At 41.7% G+C, this 19468-nt stretch overlaps 1 protein-coding gene across 2 annotated transcripts in view; it reads right to left on the bottom strand.

The window, feature by feature from the left end:
- Positions 1–19468, bottom strand: part of col18a1a (collagen type XVIII alpha 1 chain a) — an 83459-nt gene that overhangs the window by 29900 nt on the left and 34091 nt on the right. The window contains exons 1-3 of one of the 2 annotated variants that reach the window (XM_083997177.1): positions 13394–13838; positions 3563–4104; positions 538–621 (exon numbers count right to left, since the gene is read on the bottom strand). In XM_083997177.1, coding sequence (XP_083853303.1) covers positions 538–621; positions 3563–4104; positions 13394–13730 — 963 coding nt within the window. In that variant the 5' untranslated portion in view covers positions 13731–13838. Of the gene's footprint in view, positions 1–537; positions 622–3562; positions 4105–13393; positions 13839–19468 lie in introns of those variants that run through there. The other variant, XM_083997178.1, reaches the window with a different exon arrangement.

Here is a 19468-nt window from a genome sequence, read left to right as displayed (position 1 = left end):
GACACTGTCCCTAGTTACTGATTGAGTTTTAAAAGACACAGCAGTGCTATAGAGTAGAACTAGCTAGTCTTCCCTTTACTGTTTACTGTAAAAAGTATATGATAAGGATAAGGGCTCATGTTTTATTCACACACAACATCATAAACAGTTTGTTTCTATAGGACAGAGACTAAACCCCCAGAGCATCAAGGACCAGGAGAATACAATGATGTACACAGTAAGCCCACAAATGAAGGTAACATAAGCATCTAGTCATGTAATGATAGGTTAAGCAGGAGTGTACCTATATATTAGTGCATGCTGGTTAGCGGAACATGCAATGACAAGAGCTCATGACGGACCAGATTAACAGAGTGTCATCACTTCCTTACACTGTTGCCGTTGTGTGTGGCGCCCGATGCCTATAGGCTGTGATTGGACGATCTCTGTCATCATCACATACCTTTTGATTCTTCTAACAAGCAGCGTCTCTGTTCCTCTACAGTCAAATTCCACTCGCATGCAGTACAGCATCTTCAAAATGTGATGGTGACTCACCACGTCCGAGTCGTCCTCATCCTCTTCACAGTGTCTCTCAGCAGCGCGGGGGTCTCCCACCACCCTCAGCTCACCGATCACCCCCTGTTGCAAAAAAATAAGGACATGGTCTTTTGATGTTTGATGATTTATGTATAGTAATGTCAGAACAGCACTTGTTCTCTCACTTTCTCACACACACACACACACACACACACACACACACACACACACACACACACACACACACACACACACACACACACACACACACACACACACACACACACACACACACACACACAGAGGGTCTCTTGATGTCTTCAGTTTTACTCTCTGTCTGTGAAGTGCCACTATCTCTGCTGATGCATGTTCCCACACAGGATGCTCACTGATAGCATCCATGCTATCTTCCTGCCTATCAAAGGCTCCATTAGCTCTGTATGTAGAGGTACTGAGTTATTTGACGTGGACACTATGGGACACATTTATGTCCCTTGGCATCAAATGGATTTTTTAACAGAACTTTGAAGATAAATTGAAAAAAAAAAAAAAAGCCTCTTTGACATTTTAACCCTGTCTCTGCGCAGACTTTTAATGGCTGCACTGATGGCCTCTTTTTGTAACTCGTACAATGTTTGGCTGACATGCGCTTTAGATCTTTGTTATAAATCATCGATGTTAGTCAAAACAAGGCAAAACTGTAACTGCAGCATGATCTTTGCCAGTGATAAGAAAAAGGAACATCTAAACAAATAATATTTCAGACTGGAATGTCCACTTTATAAATACATAAAGTAAATATTTAGATGCCAAAGATGCTTCCCAACTCTTAATTTGATTAGGTAAATTAAATTCACAAGACCCCGGGAACCTAAGGCCACGTTGAGGTCAACAAACGGCACATGGTTAACAAGTCCTGAAAGAAGAGACACAGGGTTAGGTTCCTTATTTGTAATAAGCACTTCATAAAACAGCTTTTAGTCACAAGGAAATACCTTCAATGGGCTTGTGCAACAAAAAAGGAAGAAAGAAAATAAAGGTTTTAAACAAAAATAAGCAGTGGTCTTCAAACACAACAATAAAAAAGATGAAAACAGTATAACTCAGAGAGGAAGGAGAAGATGATGTTTCAGCTGGACAAATAATATAAAAAAACTGTACTTCAAAGGCTTTGGAGCCTGGTTTAAAGTATTTTTTGGAATTTGAACATATCTACTGGTGCAAATGTTTCTTTCAAGGTTATGTATGTGCATAGAGCCAGCAGGGCTCCATGTAGAACTGATGAATAGCGTTAAGTACGAGGTAAACAATCACCATGATGTTAAAGTTTAACTCAAAATGAGAAGGACACCAAGGTCTTCAGGTCACGTTGGTATATTTTGTGTATGTCCACTGAAAATATGGTCATTATACACAGGCTTGCACAACAAAAAGGCTGTTAAGTTACTGAAGGTCATTGATTTCAGACAAAAAGTAATTATATCTAAGATAAATACAGATTCTCATGAATTAAATAAACAGTAGCTCATTACTCCAAAGGGATGTGAGATCTTATTTATTTTATTTTATTTAAAGGTTTAAGGATCAGGGACATTGCACATTAATATTATATTATTATATTATATTATATATATATATAATATTATTTCAGGACTGACTTCAAAAGCAGCAAAGTAATTAGCTATATTTTATACTGGGGGATTAGTAATGTCAAAATATTTAGTGAAAGAGTCCAAAAAGTTCAATCGCTCCAAATTACAAAGGACAAAGGACATGAAACAGTCAGTATAAATTGAGGAAAATCCTCCCAAGCTCAGTTTTCCCTTAAGAAAGTTTTGTTTTCCCTTCTTTTATTATTTTGATTTCTGCAGTCAAGAAACTGCCAATGTTTTCTCTATTATAATAATTAGTTACATGCACAGAGGCAGAATGAACAGTGAACACTAACCACATATCTCTGCTTGCATGTTTCCTCTGTGCAGGTAGCCATGGCTGAACTATGATAAACCTTTAACAGCTAAGGTCAACATTTGTTGCCGTCAACTGCTGAGATCTACTGCAGTCAAATTAATGCGCTTAATTACATCCCAACTGTGAGCCTCTCCAATTATTTGCAGACAATACCAAGGAGGACGGTGAGGTAGTGTGGACATTTATGTTATGCTTTTGGAGTCGGCCAATTTGGACAATCAAGTCATATGAGGCTTATTCATCCAAGACGTTTCACATGCCTGACTATGAAAAATCTAAACACAGCGCTGCACTTCTCAAACGGTTCTCTCAGCAGGAGATCCATCACATCAGTGCAGTCCATGTCATAATTACTCAGTGCCAAAGCATCACACACATACTTCTTAATCTACTATTGAAGCTTTTAGAATGATTAACTTTATAACTTCCTATATCTTTCGTCTTGTGTTAGCTTTCTACTACCATCAATATTGGTTTCAATATTTTTTGGTCTGGGCCCCTGGGCCTTTTTTTGTCAGTATACCCCTTGGCTTCAATTGAACCTTCCTCTTGTCAGCTTTCTGCTACCATCTATGGTGTTAGGGTCGGTTTTGACCCGAGTCTTAAATCAGCTGTAAAACACACTAAAACATTTATCATCCCATTTGTTTCTCATCCCTTGGTTACGTTGTTAGGCTTCAGCACTTATGATTTCAGTTTTAACTCTCATTATTGTTCTTATTGTTATAACCGGGTCAAAATTGACCCTAACACCACAAATGTCATAATTTTAACCAGAGCATTTTAGAATTTTGTAAAAAAAAAAAAAAAAAAAATGTTTTGGTTTGATTTTGTTGAAATAAGGGCTCCTGACAAAGTCAAAAAGCCTTGATGCTATATAGGTTAGGTTAGGTTAGGTTAGTTTATTGGTCTCCACCAGGGAGAAATTACAAATACAAATCGATGTGGTACTTTTATGCATTTAAAACCTGAAAACGGGTCACTGGTGACCCGAACACCAGAGAAGGGATATAATGTATCCCTTAAATGAATAATAATAATCCCTCAAAACAGACAAAGCCTGTGTACGCACCAGGAACTTCTCAGGATCAGCCCCTCCAGCCTGGCCAACGAAGACCCCAGCTCCGGCCTCCAGCTCCATCTCATCCGGTGACCGCTCCATGCGCATCACCTGAGGGTCCGTGTCACAGTTGAGGTAGAACATCACCTTGTCGTCCCTCACGGCGATGGCGAAACGGGTCCACGTGTCCCTCAACGAGGGCACGAGGAACCTGGCGGCTTCGTACGACTGCTGCGAGTCGGGCTCCGTGTAGTACAGGATGACGTTCTGGTTGCCCCCCTGGACGGGCGACAGTTTGACACCCACATACATGATCTGCTGCGCGGCATCTGTGACGGAGAAGATGACTCCGCCCCTGTCAGAGGTAGGTTTCAGGTTGAAGATGAGGGCGAAGTCTCGGTAGAACGGGCTGGGCAGGTGAGCGCGGGCCAGCTGGCCCGTGTTGGCGTCGGGGCCGAAGACGTACGCAGGGCTGTTGTCGGGCCCGTATTCCCGGGTGATCTCGCTGGGTGGAGGATCGCCGATCAGCTGCATCAGAGAGACTCCACTGTCTTCTAGAGGGAGAGAGAAAAAGATGTCAAGGCATGATATGCAGGGAATAATGTGTGTGTTAGAAGGGAGGGCAGCATGGCAGGGTGTGGTGTTAGACCAGGCTCTATTAAGCTGTTGGTGCAAGTGAATGTCTGATTGATGCAGGTAGAGCCACTGCCACTTGTACTGTACAGTTGTACTATTTTAAATCTCACAAAAACTAAAATGGAAATCGACCATGACCTCCTTCCAACCACAAACTGTGAGCTCTTTCCAGAAGCATTGGCAAAGCACTCTGCTCAGGGGACCACAAACAAACAAACCATTTTCTTTTTTTCTTTTTTACTTCTAGACCATAATATTGGGAAGAGTTCACATCCCCAAAGAAGGCAAGAGACTGGTTATAGGAGACTAAGAAAAGCGGATCGCTTTAGCAGACATTTTATTCAAATACATCTAACTTCTGATCCCTAAACTGAAAGGAGGCACAGTCCCAGGAGAGACAGTGCATGAGTTGAAAGTTGATCAAGTGTTCACAGTTGATGTGCCAGGAGAGTTAAAGGGGAATTATGCAATACGCTTTTTTGCTAACCCTCCTCCTGGCCATGTGCATTTGTTTTCAACAAAGCCGGCGAGAAATCAATCAATAGCTTACCATTTTATATCATATACAATGTTACAACGTGTATATTTGTGTGGTCTTATAAACAAGAGATCACGGGTTACGGGGCAAGTTTGGGTCGCCACGCCACAGAGACAAGATTTGGGACACCGGGGTGGCGGTGCTGATCTTGCAAGGTTGACGCTACATGGAAGGCAGAGAGTCTCAATTCTCCCTGTAACAAGTTACATGTCATAGACCATCACAACTCCTCTGAAGCTGTTTAATTAAGGTAAAAATATAGCATAATTAAGCTAAAAGAAAATCCTGTATAGTTCCTCTTTAAACTGAAAATCTGCATGTGCTCTTTGCAAATTACATTAACAGACTGAAAAATGCAAAATTAATTTTTTTCTCACAAGCATTGTCAACTGTATGTGAAATAGGGTAAAGTTGGATGTCTGTGTGTCGCATTCCTGAAGATACTATACAAAAAAAAAAAAAAAAAAGCTTTTTTCCGACTTGTGAGTCATTGCTGTCAGTGCACAGAGGGACCAACAGCTGGGCCTCCTGCATATCCGCACTCACTCCTCCATCACCCTGGGTGACTCTGGTGAGGTCAGCGCATAATTATTGGAGGACGTTTTGGATATGCAAGTACCACAAAGAGCAATTCACACAGACACGCGGAGACAGCTTTTGTTTGACCATATCTCCATGTTTTGCCCAAAAATAAAGTTTCCTCGTGTGGAAAGAAAAATCACAGAAATGACTGTTTTGAAGTAGTTTGTGCTGCTTTGAAGAAATGCTTTGGTTTACCACCTGGTGTCTAATGTGCGAGGTCTTTTGCTCAGTTCAAAGCCTCCCCACAGCCTCAACGACTGGAGATCAGCGGGGTGGGCAGTCGGCCTTTTGTTGAGAGCTTAAACACGCAAGGTGTTCGAGTTGAACCCGGGGTCCTGCTTTCCGCTACACAAGCACGAACACCAGTTGGAATATTCTGGGCTGTCGGAGAGCTGAGAGATGCTCTAATTTGAATCTGAGCTAACAGAGAAGCCAGTCAAGGCGGCAATAAAAATACATTCCACTATTATTTATGCAGCTGCACTCCGTGCCAAATGGAACAGTCATTTCTAAATAAGACTTATCACAAGCTCACTTATCACTGTACATTTTGACACAAGTGGACACACAAGTATTGTGCATCCACGTGCCAAAAATACCAGCCGGATCTGGAACGGCGCATTTAGATGAGTGATATGAATTTTTTTTTCTTCTTTTTTTTTACTAGATCTTTAAGCGATTGTCAAAATCATCATCTTAATTCACTTTCAAAATGGATCATATCCAACACTGGATATTGTATCAAGCTAGGAGCCAAGTTCAGATCAGGATATGTGTCTGATATCCATTAGAAACGCACAAAACCATGATACGATGGATGCAAACAGACAAGCAAAAACCCCGGGTGCAAAACCACCGTGGGTCCTCGACTCCTGCATGGATGGCAGTGAACAATAAATGGTCATTTGCACCAGGCTGACCAGATGTTTACTCTGATAGAGTCATGAGAAACCTCAAGGGTCTCTTCAAGCGGGCCTGTGCTCACATGTCTGAACCTGGCTCCCTCCTCTGAAACAACCTCGGCCAGAGCAAGGCTGGAAAAGGCAAAACTTTGTAGTAATTCAGTGATGAAATTCATCATGTGGGGAAAGCACACCATTTTCATTTGTAAATCCCCCTGCTACGGGGCGTTGACACCGACATGCGAAGCACCTTTAAAGCAGAAACACGCCATAACTGAGCATGTATGGTGACTTTTTTTCCCCCCAATAAAAACTAAAATAAAAAATGTCTGTTCGTGCTGCAGCTCACTTCCTTGTTTAGTTTTTTTCAAGAAACATGCAATTTGTTAAGCATAAGTTAGCAGCTGTTCATAAAAAATTATTTGATTTGTGCGCAGATTTAACTTCAAGGCCGATAATAAGTTGGAATGTGAGGCTCGTCTCTCAAACAGAGCGCGGTTGTCCCTCAGCGTGCGGCATGCTTCTGTAATGCAAACTGAGGTTTTTCAACCTCACGCTCCTCTATCCTCCCGTAACATCACCATCCTCTTTCTCAAACATCAGATTTTCTCATGTATTTTGCCAAATTTACCAGCGAACATTCTTTTGGAACATGTGCACACAAGCTGCAAGCTTTCCAAAAGCCTTCATTAGCCAAACATCTCCCACGTTGGTCATCACTCACACCAAACAGATGTTCACTCGTTAGGACTATGTTCAGAATTAACCAAAAAAAAGAAACAAAAAAGAAGAAGAACCAGAGTTATCCTAAAAACGAAATGCAAAAAATAGCACTATTTACCAAAAAGAAAAGCTTCTGGTATAATTCCACCAGATGTGAATGTGGAATAAAAGAATTCCTGAAGACATTTTCATCGGCAGATGTAAAGCAGATGAAAAGGTTTGACCTACGTTGGCCCTACAGAGGAATTCTTGAGCAAAAAGGCCAGCCATTCCCAACTCCCAGAGATCAAAAATTGTTGGGTCCACACAGGGTTCACCATTAGCATTTTAAGTGCAATCTCGATTCAGGTTTTTCCAAATAGCTTTTGTTATCCAATGACAGCTTCAAGGCCAGTAGGGCTTAGAAAAGAAGAGTTGATGAATGGAACGCCGCTGGGTTTATGGCGCTAGTTAGTCTTGTCAAGACGACCATTTACTGACCAGGGACACCAGGGGCTCTTTTTTTTTTTCATTCCCTGACATTCCAGGATGGGGCACCAGACTTTAAGGATACCCTGTTGATAAAACGGTATACAGTGTGTGAAACTGAATATACAGCTCTGGGAAAGACAGGATCCTGTCTAATCCATGGGAAAACATTTGGACATCTGGGCTGTCTGAGAAAACTTTATGGTTTCATGACTGACTACGCTCTATCACCATTTAAAACATCCCTTGAGGCCCCCGCTGACAAGGGGCGATGATCTCTCCCCTCACTCTGCTGGTCAGTGGTCTGCCCATGTGCTTGTGGCGTTCAGACCTGGAAATTACAGTCCCGTGATTGCAACCAAAAAAAAAAAATCAACAATTCTAATGCATGTGCAGGATACACTGTGTATGTTGTGCTTGTCAGACAATTGATTTAAATGGGAAGATAATTAAGTTTGGCCACATGATGTAGTACTTGTGTTTGCTTTCTGCTTGTTTAATCCCTGTTTGATCTTGTGGTTTTACACTGTCCGGCTGCGCACAGAGTTGAAGGGAGTCATTTGTACTGCTTATAATGTTAAATCAATGTCAAGTTCTGGAATCGATTTTATCTGAGGAAATGAGATACTGTATGAAATATGGTTTGACATGACAAATGGGTTTACCCATAAAAGCCTTTTTTGCTGCCTAAGAGAATGTAAGCTTTGAAAAGTACAGTCTTGTGCAAGAAGGTATGGTCACACAATCGTCACACAATCGTTTTGTGGAATTTACCTACTGCATAAACTGTATAGTGGCATATGTAGGTATCTCTATAGCCAAAACCAGGCTCCACTACAAGGTGTCTGCTGTATACTGTCACTAAACTAAAGAAAAGGATGTTTTGGATATAAAAGGTATCGACACTCTTTTCCTCCCCTCAAAGTGTATTCCGTGGATGGTCGTATCTTCAACCTGATGTAGCAGAATGATCTGAAAAAGATATCAGCCCCACAAACCACATCACAGTCCAGGAAGAGGTTTTATGTTGGCTGAAAACTGAGCTGTAATTCTCAAACCACAGAAAGGAAGATGGCTCTACCACAAGCTGTGCACTTTACTCTTTGGGGGGGGAAGGAGTAACATGATACTGTTCAAGTTTTCTACCTGGAAGTAAAGAACTTCTGAGCAGCACACGGAGTGGAAACAAACCCCTCTCCACACACCGCTAAGTGTCTTTTTGGGGGGCTTTGGAGGAGAATAATAGTTTATACCGTAGACATTCACAGAAGCACAGTGGAAATGCTCCGATTTACACTCAACTCCTCCAAAATGCTGAGACGTCCTAATTTCTTTTTAAAGAGTATCACAAGTAGGCCATTATCCATCTCACAACAGTTCTGTGATTTCTGTTTAGCAACGCTGCCTCAACAGTCCAGGTTTTGTGCTGGCGCTACACAAACCAGAGGGGGCAATGGGTTTCTGGCAGCCGAGAGGTCGGACAACACTGTGCCCATAATTGGAACCCTCCTGAGAGCCAAGTCAAAATGATTCCCTGGCAAGCAGCACATAGAGGAGCCGGAGCCAGCTTGGGGTGTTCCTGTCATGAGATACAATATCAATCTCTGCCCAATGGAGCCATGGTGCTACAAATCAGTGTCGGACCACCAAAAAGGGGGCACAAGCCCCAAAACACAGATTACATGAGCAGTGTTTGTTTAAACGGGGGGAAAAAACATCCTTTTGATTATATCAGAAACACCACAGGGGGAGTCAGGGGTGGGATTTCATTCAAGTTCAATTAAACAACCTAAAGTGACATAGATTAATGGAGTTTCTCATTCAGAATATGGTTTTACCATCAAGAAGGAGAGCAAAATGAATTGCAGTTGACCTTTTAGACCCTGATATGAATGACTGCTCATCTTTCAAGCAGGAGACTGGTAACCATGGAAAAACATCATTAAAAGGTCTATTGTGCCCAAACAATCCCGTCTTACCACAGGGGCAGCCCCCCCGTAGTAAAAGGATCACATCTGACAGACTTTCTTACAAGTTCCTATGCACACACTGATATCTCTGCAATCTTCCCACAGTAATCTCCCACATACACACATCTATGGGCTACATTCAAACATCTTTTTGTATGTATAAACTCTTCCTTTGTGTTTCGTGCCCCATGCAGATGGCCCCCGTCTTTAAATTCATCCAAAGTACCAACCCAGAAAGATGTAAATATATCATGAGACATTCTTTCATGACAGGACATAGTTAAATGATGGAGGAGTGGGGTGGTATAAAAGGCCCAGAGCAAAAACAGTGTGTGAATGCCCTCCTCCCACTCATGGAGCCCACAGGGCTGCAGATAGTGGAAAGCATCTGAACCTTCCCAGACACTGTGCTCCAGGTTCTGATCAGTGAGTTGAAGGAGGTCAGAGGACTTGGAAGTTGGTAGGCGCAGAAGAAAACAGTCAAAAATAAAGTTACAGAGCTAATGAAGCATTTCTGGCTCCGGGGTAAACATTTACAGTTCTCTGTGACGCACCACTGCAGCCATTTCTGTATGATTTGATTCTGTTAAAAACCCAAATCCCACCAACCAGTCAGCCACTTTTACAAATTTACAAATTAAACCGCAGAGGATCACAGGATCCTGCAGTGAGATACTGGCAAAAGAAAGCCCACTGGCAACAACACACTCTGAAGTTATCCTGAGGATCTGGGGTCAAACGGCTCTCAGAAGCTTTACAGTACTTATGCTGTCAGATCAGTTCTACTGTACTGATAACAAGCAGTGTCCATTGGTGTTTTTTTTTTACTTGTTAGGTTTGAATCGGTGATACCAGGTCTTGAATGCAGTGGCTTTCTGTCTATCCAAAAATGCACTAGTGTGATTGAATGCTTATAAATTCAGGCTGCTGGTAACAAGATCATATTGTGCCCAAGGTGTATGTGAAGTGTCAGGGCTTCTGGGTAGAAGCCCCTACACATAGTATCTTGTTTTTTTTTAAGGCTTTCTTACACCTGTGTAAAAATATGTGAAAAATGTGTGTGGTTTACAACATGAAGCTATATGGGCTGTAAAAAAAAATCAACAACATGCTTTTCTGCCATGAAAACGAGTCCTTCTAACCTTCCTGCTGTAGGAAAACCACTGCCTTGCATGACAGCACAGAGGGAGCTAAAACAATTCAAATCTATTTAAGCACAGATGTTACTTAGTCCTGGAACCACAAACGCGTCCCCACTCATGTCTGTCAATAGAGCCAGCTGTCAGAGAGATAGCAACGCTGTGAAAAGACACAGCAGTGAACTCTCATTGATATGAAGTGAGTGTGCAGGGCAGTAGAGTAGCCCAGTAAAAAGGATTTGACTCTTTTGATACAGGACTAATCATACAGGATGTCCTCACATGAATCAGCACTCATGTGCAGCAATAAACATCTGAGTCATTTTCTCCATCAGTTTCGGCCACCAGAGACAAGAATTGTTAGTTTGAACCCTTGGGAGGATATTTAAATACACTGTGTTAAGGATTACATCATAAATCTATTAGTTCACTGCTGCTTCGAACAACAAATTAACTTCTCTGGTATTTGACATGCCATGTTCATTTAATTAAATCGTAACCGCAGTAATTACAAGCACAAGATCAAAGCGTTCATCAGCTGCATCACTGAATTAAACTGCAACAGTCCACATTACGCACATCACTCCGAATCAGAAACGCATGCTTTGTCATTCATTTCTTTTCCATAAGATTTTAACCTGTTAGATTCAAGCTGTCAGAAATGCCCTGACTAGAACAGTTGTACAAACTGACATTCCATTGAGCATTACTGACGCAAAGATGACTGATTCCCATGCAGGACAACTTAATTTGTCCATATGTGGACAGACAAATGCAGAGCAAGTTGTCTGCAAGCAACTCACTGTCTATAAAGACATGCAATTCCATATGCTATAGTACCTACAATACTCCATGCAGAAACTGTTTACAGAAGGACCTCTGTCCTCTGAAATTTCAAATGTGTGTTCCCTCAGTATTCAAATAAAATGATCCTTGCCTATGGCAGGAAAAAATCTATTAGTACTTTATTCCTTCTAAGTGATCATGTGATTAATTGCATTGGACATAGACAATAATTTCCCCCTGATCCCGATGTCACGGCAATGCTAATTTAAAACACTGCTTGACACTTTTTAATTCAGTGGCATGATATATAAAATATACAAAATCAGGTGAGGTACATCTGACCATATGAGTTATTAACCTACACAGGAATAGTTGGCTTGGTAAGGAGGCACAAATCCGCTGAATTCTGTGTGTGTGTGTGTGTGTGTGTGTGTGGGGGGGGGGGGGGGGGGAGTCAAAGTCACATGCAATCCAAGGGACAAGGGAAACATACATGCACAAGGTGAAACACTGCAAAGTTTAAAGGCACCATGCTTGTTAGGCTGTACTCAAAACATCCTTTTGGCAACAAGGGTAATAAACATGCTTTTCTTTTGAATCAGTTTGCTGGGAACCAACCAAGAGATTGTTAATTTCACCAAATCATTTCCAACTGGGATAATTAATTGGGTGGGTACTGGGTACTGGACATGGGTACGGGGCTGGGTGAAAACACCAGACAAACTGGGAAGTGGGGATTTAGGAAAACTGGTTCAAAGTGAATTCCAAAATAAGGATTCATTTGAACCAGTCATTACCTTTCTGGTTACTAACGGACAAGCACTGATACCCATCATCCTCATCGTCTGGTAGAGTGTGGCACTCCACAGGGAGGTGTCCCTCATCCAGGAGCGTCCAGCAACTGTCCCGCAAGACTTCGCAGAAACCCCGGCAAGGTAACGCCGGCAGCGACCCAGGAGGGCCACACTTTGGTACCAAGAGAAGGCAGAAAAACCATTCCAAACTATGGTGGCAATGTGACCTCAACAGCCATGCCCACTGGTTCAGGAGTGCCTGGACTTCCTCTACACTAGTCTGGTTGAGGAAATTCGGCACAACAAATCTTTCCCCAACCATGGTGGAACAGAAAGGAAGAGCAGCATCTAGCAACAAGCACTGTGGGGTTTCTACAACCAGTGCTGATTTAGCTACTTCCGTGTGGCTTTCAGTTGGTACCTTGCTATCTATGACTGTCTGGGTAAATAAGTTTGCTTGGGTAGGCTCTTCCTCACCTACTGATGTTTGTGTGGTGTGAAAGATGCGACTGATTTGGCTGGGTGCCTCAGTCCTTCTGGTTGTTGATACAGAATCAGGCTCTTGGGTAGTTGTGGGTATCATGGTAGTATCTGGTCTATCGCTAACGGTTTGTGGTTTATAGATTGATATTTCCTCTGTAATAATTGGGATTTGGGTTGTAGGGAAGCCCTGGGTAACAAATGAAGGTTGAGTAGTCTGGAAAACCTGGGTGCGTGGTATTTCCTGAGTAGCTGTTGATTCACCAGCTGGTAACTGAGTAACTTCAACTTGGTGGCTCTCCTTAAATACCACAACGATCTCTTCAGAGAGTTTGCCTTTGATTTGAGTTGGTAAAACCCCTGGGGTAGAGTTTCCATGAGAAGACTGTGCCAACTCAAAGGTACTGATGGGTTTTCTACCTCTACTAGTGTCATTGTGGATCTCAGTAAAAGTAAAATTTGAATCTGTACTACCAAGTCTATGTCCCTTATCTGTTCTGTTCTGAATGATCAAGTCACTATTTTGAAACTCATTTATTTCGGAGACCACACTGTCCCCACTATCTAACCCCCTGTGATCAGTACCCCCTATTGCTTCTTGTAAGTTTTCTTTAGACAACCTTTGTGTTTCAAAGCCAGATTCCCCTAAAGTTTCAGTTCCTGTTACAAGCCCAGAATCAGACCAAAGTCCAGAGTCGGACCACAGACCTGACCCAGTGTCTGCCAATTCAGACTTGAGGCCAGATTCAGGTCTTGCTGCATTTCCTGTAAATTTTAAATCAAATGCTTCAGAGCCCTTTCCCTTAAGTGAGGATGTGCCATTACCAGGTTTACTTTTGCGTGATGAAATCCCCATTGTGCCCCTTTTTGGCGCCCGGTCATTCCCTGGTTGTGTTGTAGGCACTACAGTGGTCGGTAGAGGAGTAGTCCCATCCCAAGTCTGCACAGTTGTATGGATCCCATGTCTCTCATCAATGATCTCTGCTTTAACCTTGTCTTCTGTTGGTTGTTCTCCACTACCAGCTGGACTGCCAGATCCCTCATGGTCCAATGTTGGGGGGAAAGTTGTGGTACCAGTCCAGGTCCAGAACCAAGCATCAGAGAAGACCACCCACTGGGCCAAAAAAAACAAAACTCCAACCTGGGTCCTCATCTTGGGCATAGTGTCAAGTTTAGACCTTGTCAAGCCACTTGATCAGGGTCCAAGAGTGGACTATGACATGTCCACACAGCCACTACACTCCTCACACAGACTTTACTCCAGCTCAGTCCCTACACACACTCCACTAGGCAGAGAGGAAAAGTGAAGAGGAGTGCCCCATTCAAAGGGGGAGAGCAGGAGGTGTGCTCCGCATTGGCTGCCCTGCCAATATTTCCTCTCCTAACTCCTCCTTCCTCCTCCTTCTCCCTTTGTCACAGCAGTGAAAAGCGATCCCTCCTGCTGACTGATACCTTAGAATTACGGCAGCCTTGCCTTTCAGTGTACAATACTGATGCATTCAGTGTTTTAGAGAGAGGGGCAATTTGTTCCCCTTGACTTATTCTCTTTGTTCAAACATGATAATAAGAAAAAAAAATACAGATCTGGCAGTTCAAGACTTCAAATTGTGTGAAAATGCAGTCAGAGCAACAGCTGTGGTCACATGGTCTTCTGATTTCAGTTTTCAACAAAAACTATTCTTTATTGTGGTAAATCCTGCTAATGGATTAAAATTAATCCCAATCACAAACACAAGTGCAACCAATTACTGAGCATAGTGGCTGCCGTTGGATGTGGACATGTTTAATAATCGAAGAACAGCATCTCATTATAGTAATTGTATGCTTGCATGGGATAATGGTAATGCATACGTCAAAACGATACAATTTAAAACCACAGCATGTAAACTAAACCCTCTTTTATGACTCAGGTGAAATAGTGACAAATTGAAGGCATTACTTCCTGCAAGTCTATTTTCCTCCACTAACTTAGATGTACTGAAAAAACGAATATCCCTGTGTATTGTCTCTGCTCCACACGGTGCCATTTATTGCTAAATCTGGTTTAGACCCCCGTCTTCAATGCTCTGTGGTTACACAGTAATCCAGTCCTGACTTTCTTGTCCAGACTGGTTTCTTTTCTCTGCCTATGGGATCAGTTGACAGAGACCCTCGACATCTGCTAATCGGAGATTAGTGATAAAAGGAACAGGAGGTTTGTGCAAGTGTCCCTCTAATAGTGCGAGGAGTTAAAATAAAGGCAAATAACCTCAGTCGCTGAAAGAGGGAAATTCTGGTTATTTAGTGCACATTATGGAGGTTTCCACATGTTTATGTTGAGATTCAGAAATGTCTTGACAGAAGCTTGACAACTTTATCCTTCAGTTCTCTGACATGGCCTGAAGTCACTGATGATCCGAACGACCCCAGTCTGCAAGATATGTCTGTTTGGTCTAACAATGAGGGAGGGCGAACACCAAAGAGATGTATACTTTTTTACTTATGTGTATTTTAAAGCTAATAAAAGGAAAGACTAAATAAATATGTTGAATATTGACTAACATGTTTAAGAAAATATGGTAGCTTGCTGATTTATCACAAGACCAAACCACACCAGATGCACTTTCTTCCCTGATGAAAGTTCTCATGAAAGGAAAATATTGTGTTTGGTCAGGCTGTTAGCTTTCGGGCAAAGATGACTCAAGGACTTGTGATTGTGTTTTATGAGCCGTTGTATATTATTTATTAATACTAGAAAATCATCATTTTAGTAACAGAGGGTGGGAAAAGTGTATTTTCCACTAAGGATTCCATTCAAATATTTGACTTCAGTGGCATACTCCATAGAGAGTGGCTGTAACATGACTACAGTGAATGGGTAACCCTCTGGGAAACAAGGAGTTAACATTCTTGAGAGTGTCACAAAGCAATTGTTCACTCTACAACTGTCAAAAATAGACAATTTAATTATGGATGTTACATGAGGAAAATCTTCCTGCGGGAAAATAATTCATTGTCAGGGTGCCATGCAAAAACGGGAATATGATTTCCGAAAAAAATTGAAAACATTCACACACTCTCAGACAAGCCAATGCTTTCTGAGGTCAGACAAGCTGAACGATCAAAGTAACTGCCAATTGCCATTTTGTTAGTGTGTAAACTTGAATAAACAATGTTTAGAGTATAAACTTTGTTAATGAACTCTGAGGCAATAAACTCTGTCTTGTGACGGGTAATGATTACCCATAAATATCAGAGAACTCATCTAATGGAGGATGATTATGTTACTGTGATGGTATAAGATTACAGTTCAACGTCACAGTAGCAAAATTAGTAAAGAAATGTTAAATCCAAACAAAAAGTAAGAGAATGTCACAGTGTTATCACTCCAAAGTTGACAATAAGATTAGAGTTTGCAGGAGTTTGGGAGTGTTCGTATAGCAACTTGAAAAGGTGGGAAACTTGCCAAACAGACTTGGGTGGCCAAGCATACCCGCTGTCACCTTGTCAAGAGTCTCCTTAGGACTAGGAAATGATCTGCTTATTTTGGAAAAAAAAACCTACGAAGGAAAAGCCAAAATTGCACTTCATGAAGTCAGTGCATCACGCTGTTGGAGTGACAGTTTTTTCAGCACAGGTAATCTGAGGTAATCTGCAGATATGGACACATCATGAGCTTTGTGAAAAGTATGTGTCCCTCTTTTCAACATCCTTTTCATGTCTGCTGCGAGCTGCACAGGGTACAGTCTGGCAGAGTCATAAAGACAACACAGATTTCCTGTTTTCAAGAGTGGTATTTGTAATTGGAACAGGTAATTACAGTATAAGAGGTTGAAAGGTTTGCAGCACTCAAAGACAGAGGAAGCCTGTGAAAGGGAATGCAACTTCCAGAGGGCCAGATAAGCAAAGTTCTCTTAATATGTAATATTTCATAAAATGCAAAAAATGCATCTCGGTGGGATCAACAGTGTCCACACACGAGATGTAGCGTGAGCAGCACTGCGTGTGTGTGCATCTATGGACTATTTATAGAGATATAGCTACTTTATTTGAAACCATGGGGAAATTGGTTTGCAGCATAATCACAAGGCATTTTGTCAGAACTTCACTACGCTACAGACACTCATATCCTTAGACACGTACTGTATACTGCCAGCCCATTCAGCAACGTACTCGTGTTTTGCACCTTGCACCAGAGAAGTCTGGTCAGACCGCCTGGGCTTCCTGATTAATTGTACGTGCGTTGCTTGTTTAGAAACTTAATGGTTTGTGCAACAAATGAAACAGATTCTGTCCTTAGTGAACAGATGGAGACAATATCATCACCCAGATGGCAACAGTTTAAATGAAGAGGCCTCTTGTCATCCACAAGGCTGTTTGCCTTATTCATTAGTCTGTCTGTCTAAATGAGTTCCATACTTGTTAACATGATCCAAGGCAGTTCACTGGCTTTTTTTTCAGTGCGTCAGTGACACAGCCGAACCAGCATCTGATGCAGAAAGCTAAAACGGCACAGTAAAACATCTGAGATATGAAAGAGTAACATGACATTCTTTGTCCTCAGTTTGTCTGTGTGCCTCAGTCCACAATTACTAATTGGGTTTATCGTGAAGCACAATGGAAAGACCTTTTTTGTATTTGTAAGAACTTGTATTGGCTCCTGAGGGAAGGGCGGGTGGACTGCGACTGTCTATAATCAATGAACACGGAGATGAGTTCAGTTCACCCATGCTGCCATTGTACACATGTAAAAGAGGAAGCTTCAGGATGCACATGTTGGAGGCGTATCAGTTCCATCAGACAACCGAAGAGCACGGCAGAAACACTTTCTGTGGGGATACGACACGCAACAGCCGCTGGAATCTCATTATCATTTGAGAGAAAACAACAGGCGGCTGTTTGTCAGAAATGCATTAGCGATGATATTAGACGCACTTGGAGAAGATCTCATATGACAAGTATCCATCTGCAGTGAGTCAGATCTTCCAATCTGCACCTAAACATCCCTTCTTTCCTTCCTTCCATCTTTTTTGTTTGACTTCACCATTGACTTGTGCAGCGGCGCAGTTAAAACTTGCCTTTTACGAGCGTTTAAGAACTTCCCTTCACCCGGTTCACATGCTGGTCACCTGTTGTCAATCTGCTGCCCGCTGACAGAGGACCATAATCTCAGCAGGGATGTCCAGCAGTTTAAAGGGTCAGTTCACCCAAAGTGAAGAAAAGAAAATCACCCCCACGACACTGGGTGGTGACAGAAATATTTGCAGTCGATAAAACCAATAATAAAAGTTAAAAGTTAGACAAAATAAACACACAATGTGCTAAATGTAAAGTTATGATATGGTATCATAAAAAATATAATTATCATTCTGGAAATAAAACATCTTTGGTCATTGTGGACCATAAAACAAATGTAAATGCATTTGCCTTTTAAAGGGATAGTTCAACATTTTGGCAAACTGGCCCATTGCCATAATCCCTATAGTTTTAGGAATAGGTTCGTTACCTTTAATTGTCTGTGCAAGCTATCCGTTATTATCTCATGGCGTGGTGAATGTGTAGGTCACAACTTGTCTACCAGAGTGTTTTGGAGTTGTTGGATTGTGTATTTGATGAGTTTGATGAGGGAAACCAAGAAATCCCATGAGCCTCCGTAGCGTAGCTCTGAGCAGCTCACAGCTCTGATCCACCATTCTAAAAATAACTTGCACGGACAATTAAAGGTAACAAACCTACTCCTAAAACTACAGGGATTATGGAAATGGGCCAATTTGCCAAAATTTTGAACTATCCATTAAATGTTTGACTTCTTTGAGTCATCAATGTATTTTATCTGCTTCCTTTCAGCAATAAAATGCAGCAGATTGCGTAGCTCCCTATAATTGTGATGATGTCTGTGACCTGTGAAATCCTGAGATGTTTGAGCAGGGGGGTTAAACTGAAATTCCAGGCCTCCCCAGTGTCTGTCCTCACAATACGCAGACAAAAGCATGAAACCTAAGACAGGAATGAGTCTGAGAGCTGAGACCATCAATGGGAGGATGAATGATTGACTAATTACAACACCAACAAAACCTGCTGAACATAATCCACGAGGGGCGGAAGGGGCTCCAATTATCCGTCACAGCACGGTGGTATTTTATGGCACAGCGGCGGGCTGTCAGGTATCTGATTTCATATTCAGCGCGCCAGTTTCAATATAGCTAAATATAGCTTTCGTAAATAATTGAAGATCATTCATATGCAACACAATATGCAGCACAAGTGACGCTTGTGCACAGACGGAGAGTGTGCATTTAAAGTAAATCTTCCCTAAATGTTAACTCAACACTTTAACTATTGCAGCAAACATACAATTCATGCTGCCCTACAAAGGCAAAGTGCAGTATCTGTAAAAATGAGAAGAAAAAAAAACTGAGAAAAACAGCTTTTTGTGTTTTTCATTGTCAAGTTTAAGCATCAAATTATGAATAACTACCAAGTCTATAATTGATTAGATAAAGGTGGACTGAATTAAATGTATTTAGTAGTTTGTTTTTCTGACCAATTTTGACCGTTTTATGGAAGATACTGCACTTTGCCTTGGTTTTGGTGCAGATAGGCTTGGTATTACTCCAATGGAATTATAGAGTAAATTATAGAATGTAGAGAGTATAGTACTCTTTGCAGATACTGCACTTTGCCTTGGTTTCACAGTGATTTTATGGATGGACAGCAAAATAAAAAAGCCCAATAACCAATATCAAATTCTCCCAGATTGAAGAGAATATGCCACACTTTTGATTGGTCAAAAAAAAGAAGAAAAAATGCAGATACTGCACTTTGCCTTTGTAGGGCAGCATGCATTAGTTTTGCATTTATATGATTTAAAAGGAATGTTCTGCAAGGCCACAGTAGACAGTGTGTCGTTGTGACCTGAGT

The sequence above is a fragment of the Trachurus trachurus genome (genome assembly GCF_905171665.1).
Source record: "Trachurus trachurus genome assembly, chromosome: 21".
Classification (NCBI taxonomy): domain Eukaryota; kingdom Metazoa; phylum Chordata; class Actinopteri; order Carangiformes; family Carangidae; genus Trachurus; species Trachurus trachurus.
Note: the sequence above shows the minus strand (reverse complement) of the source record. Positions and strands in the feature narration are given on the sequence as shown.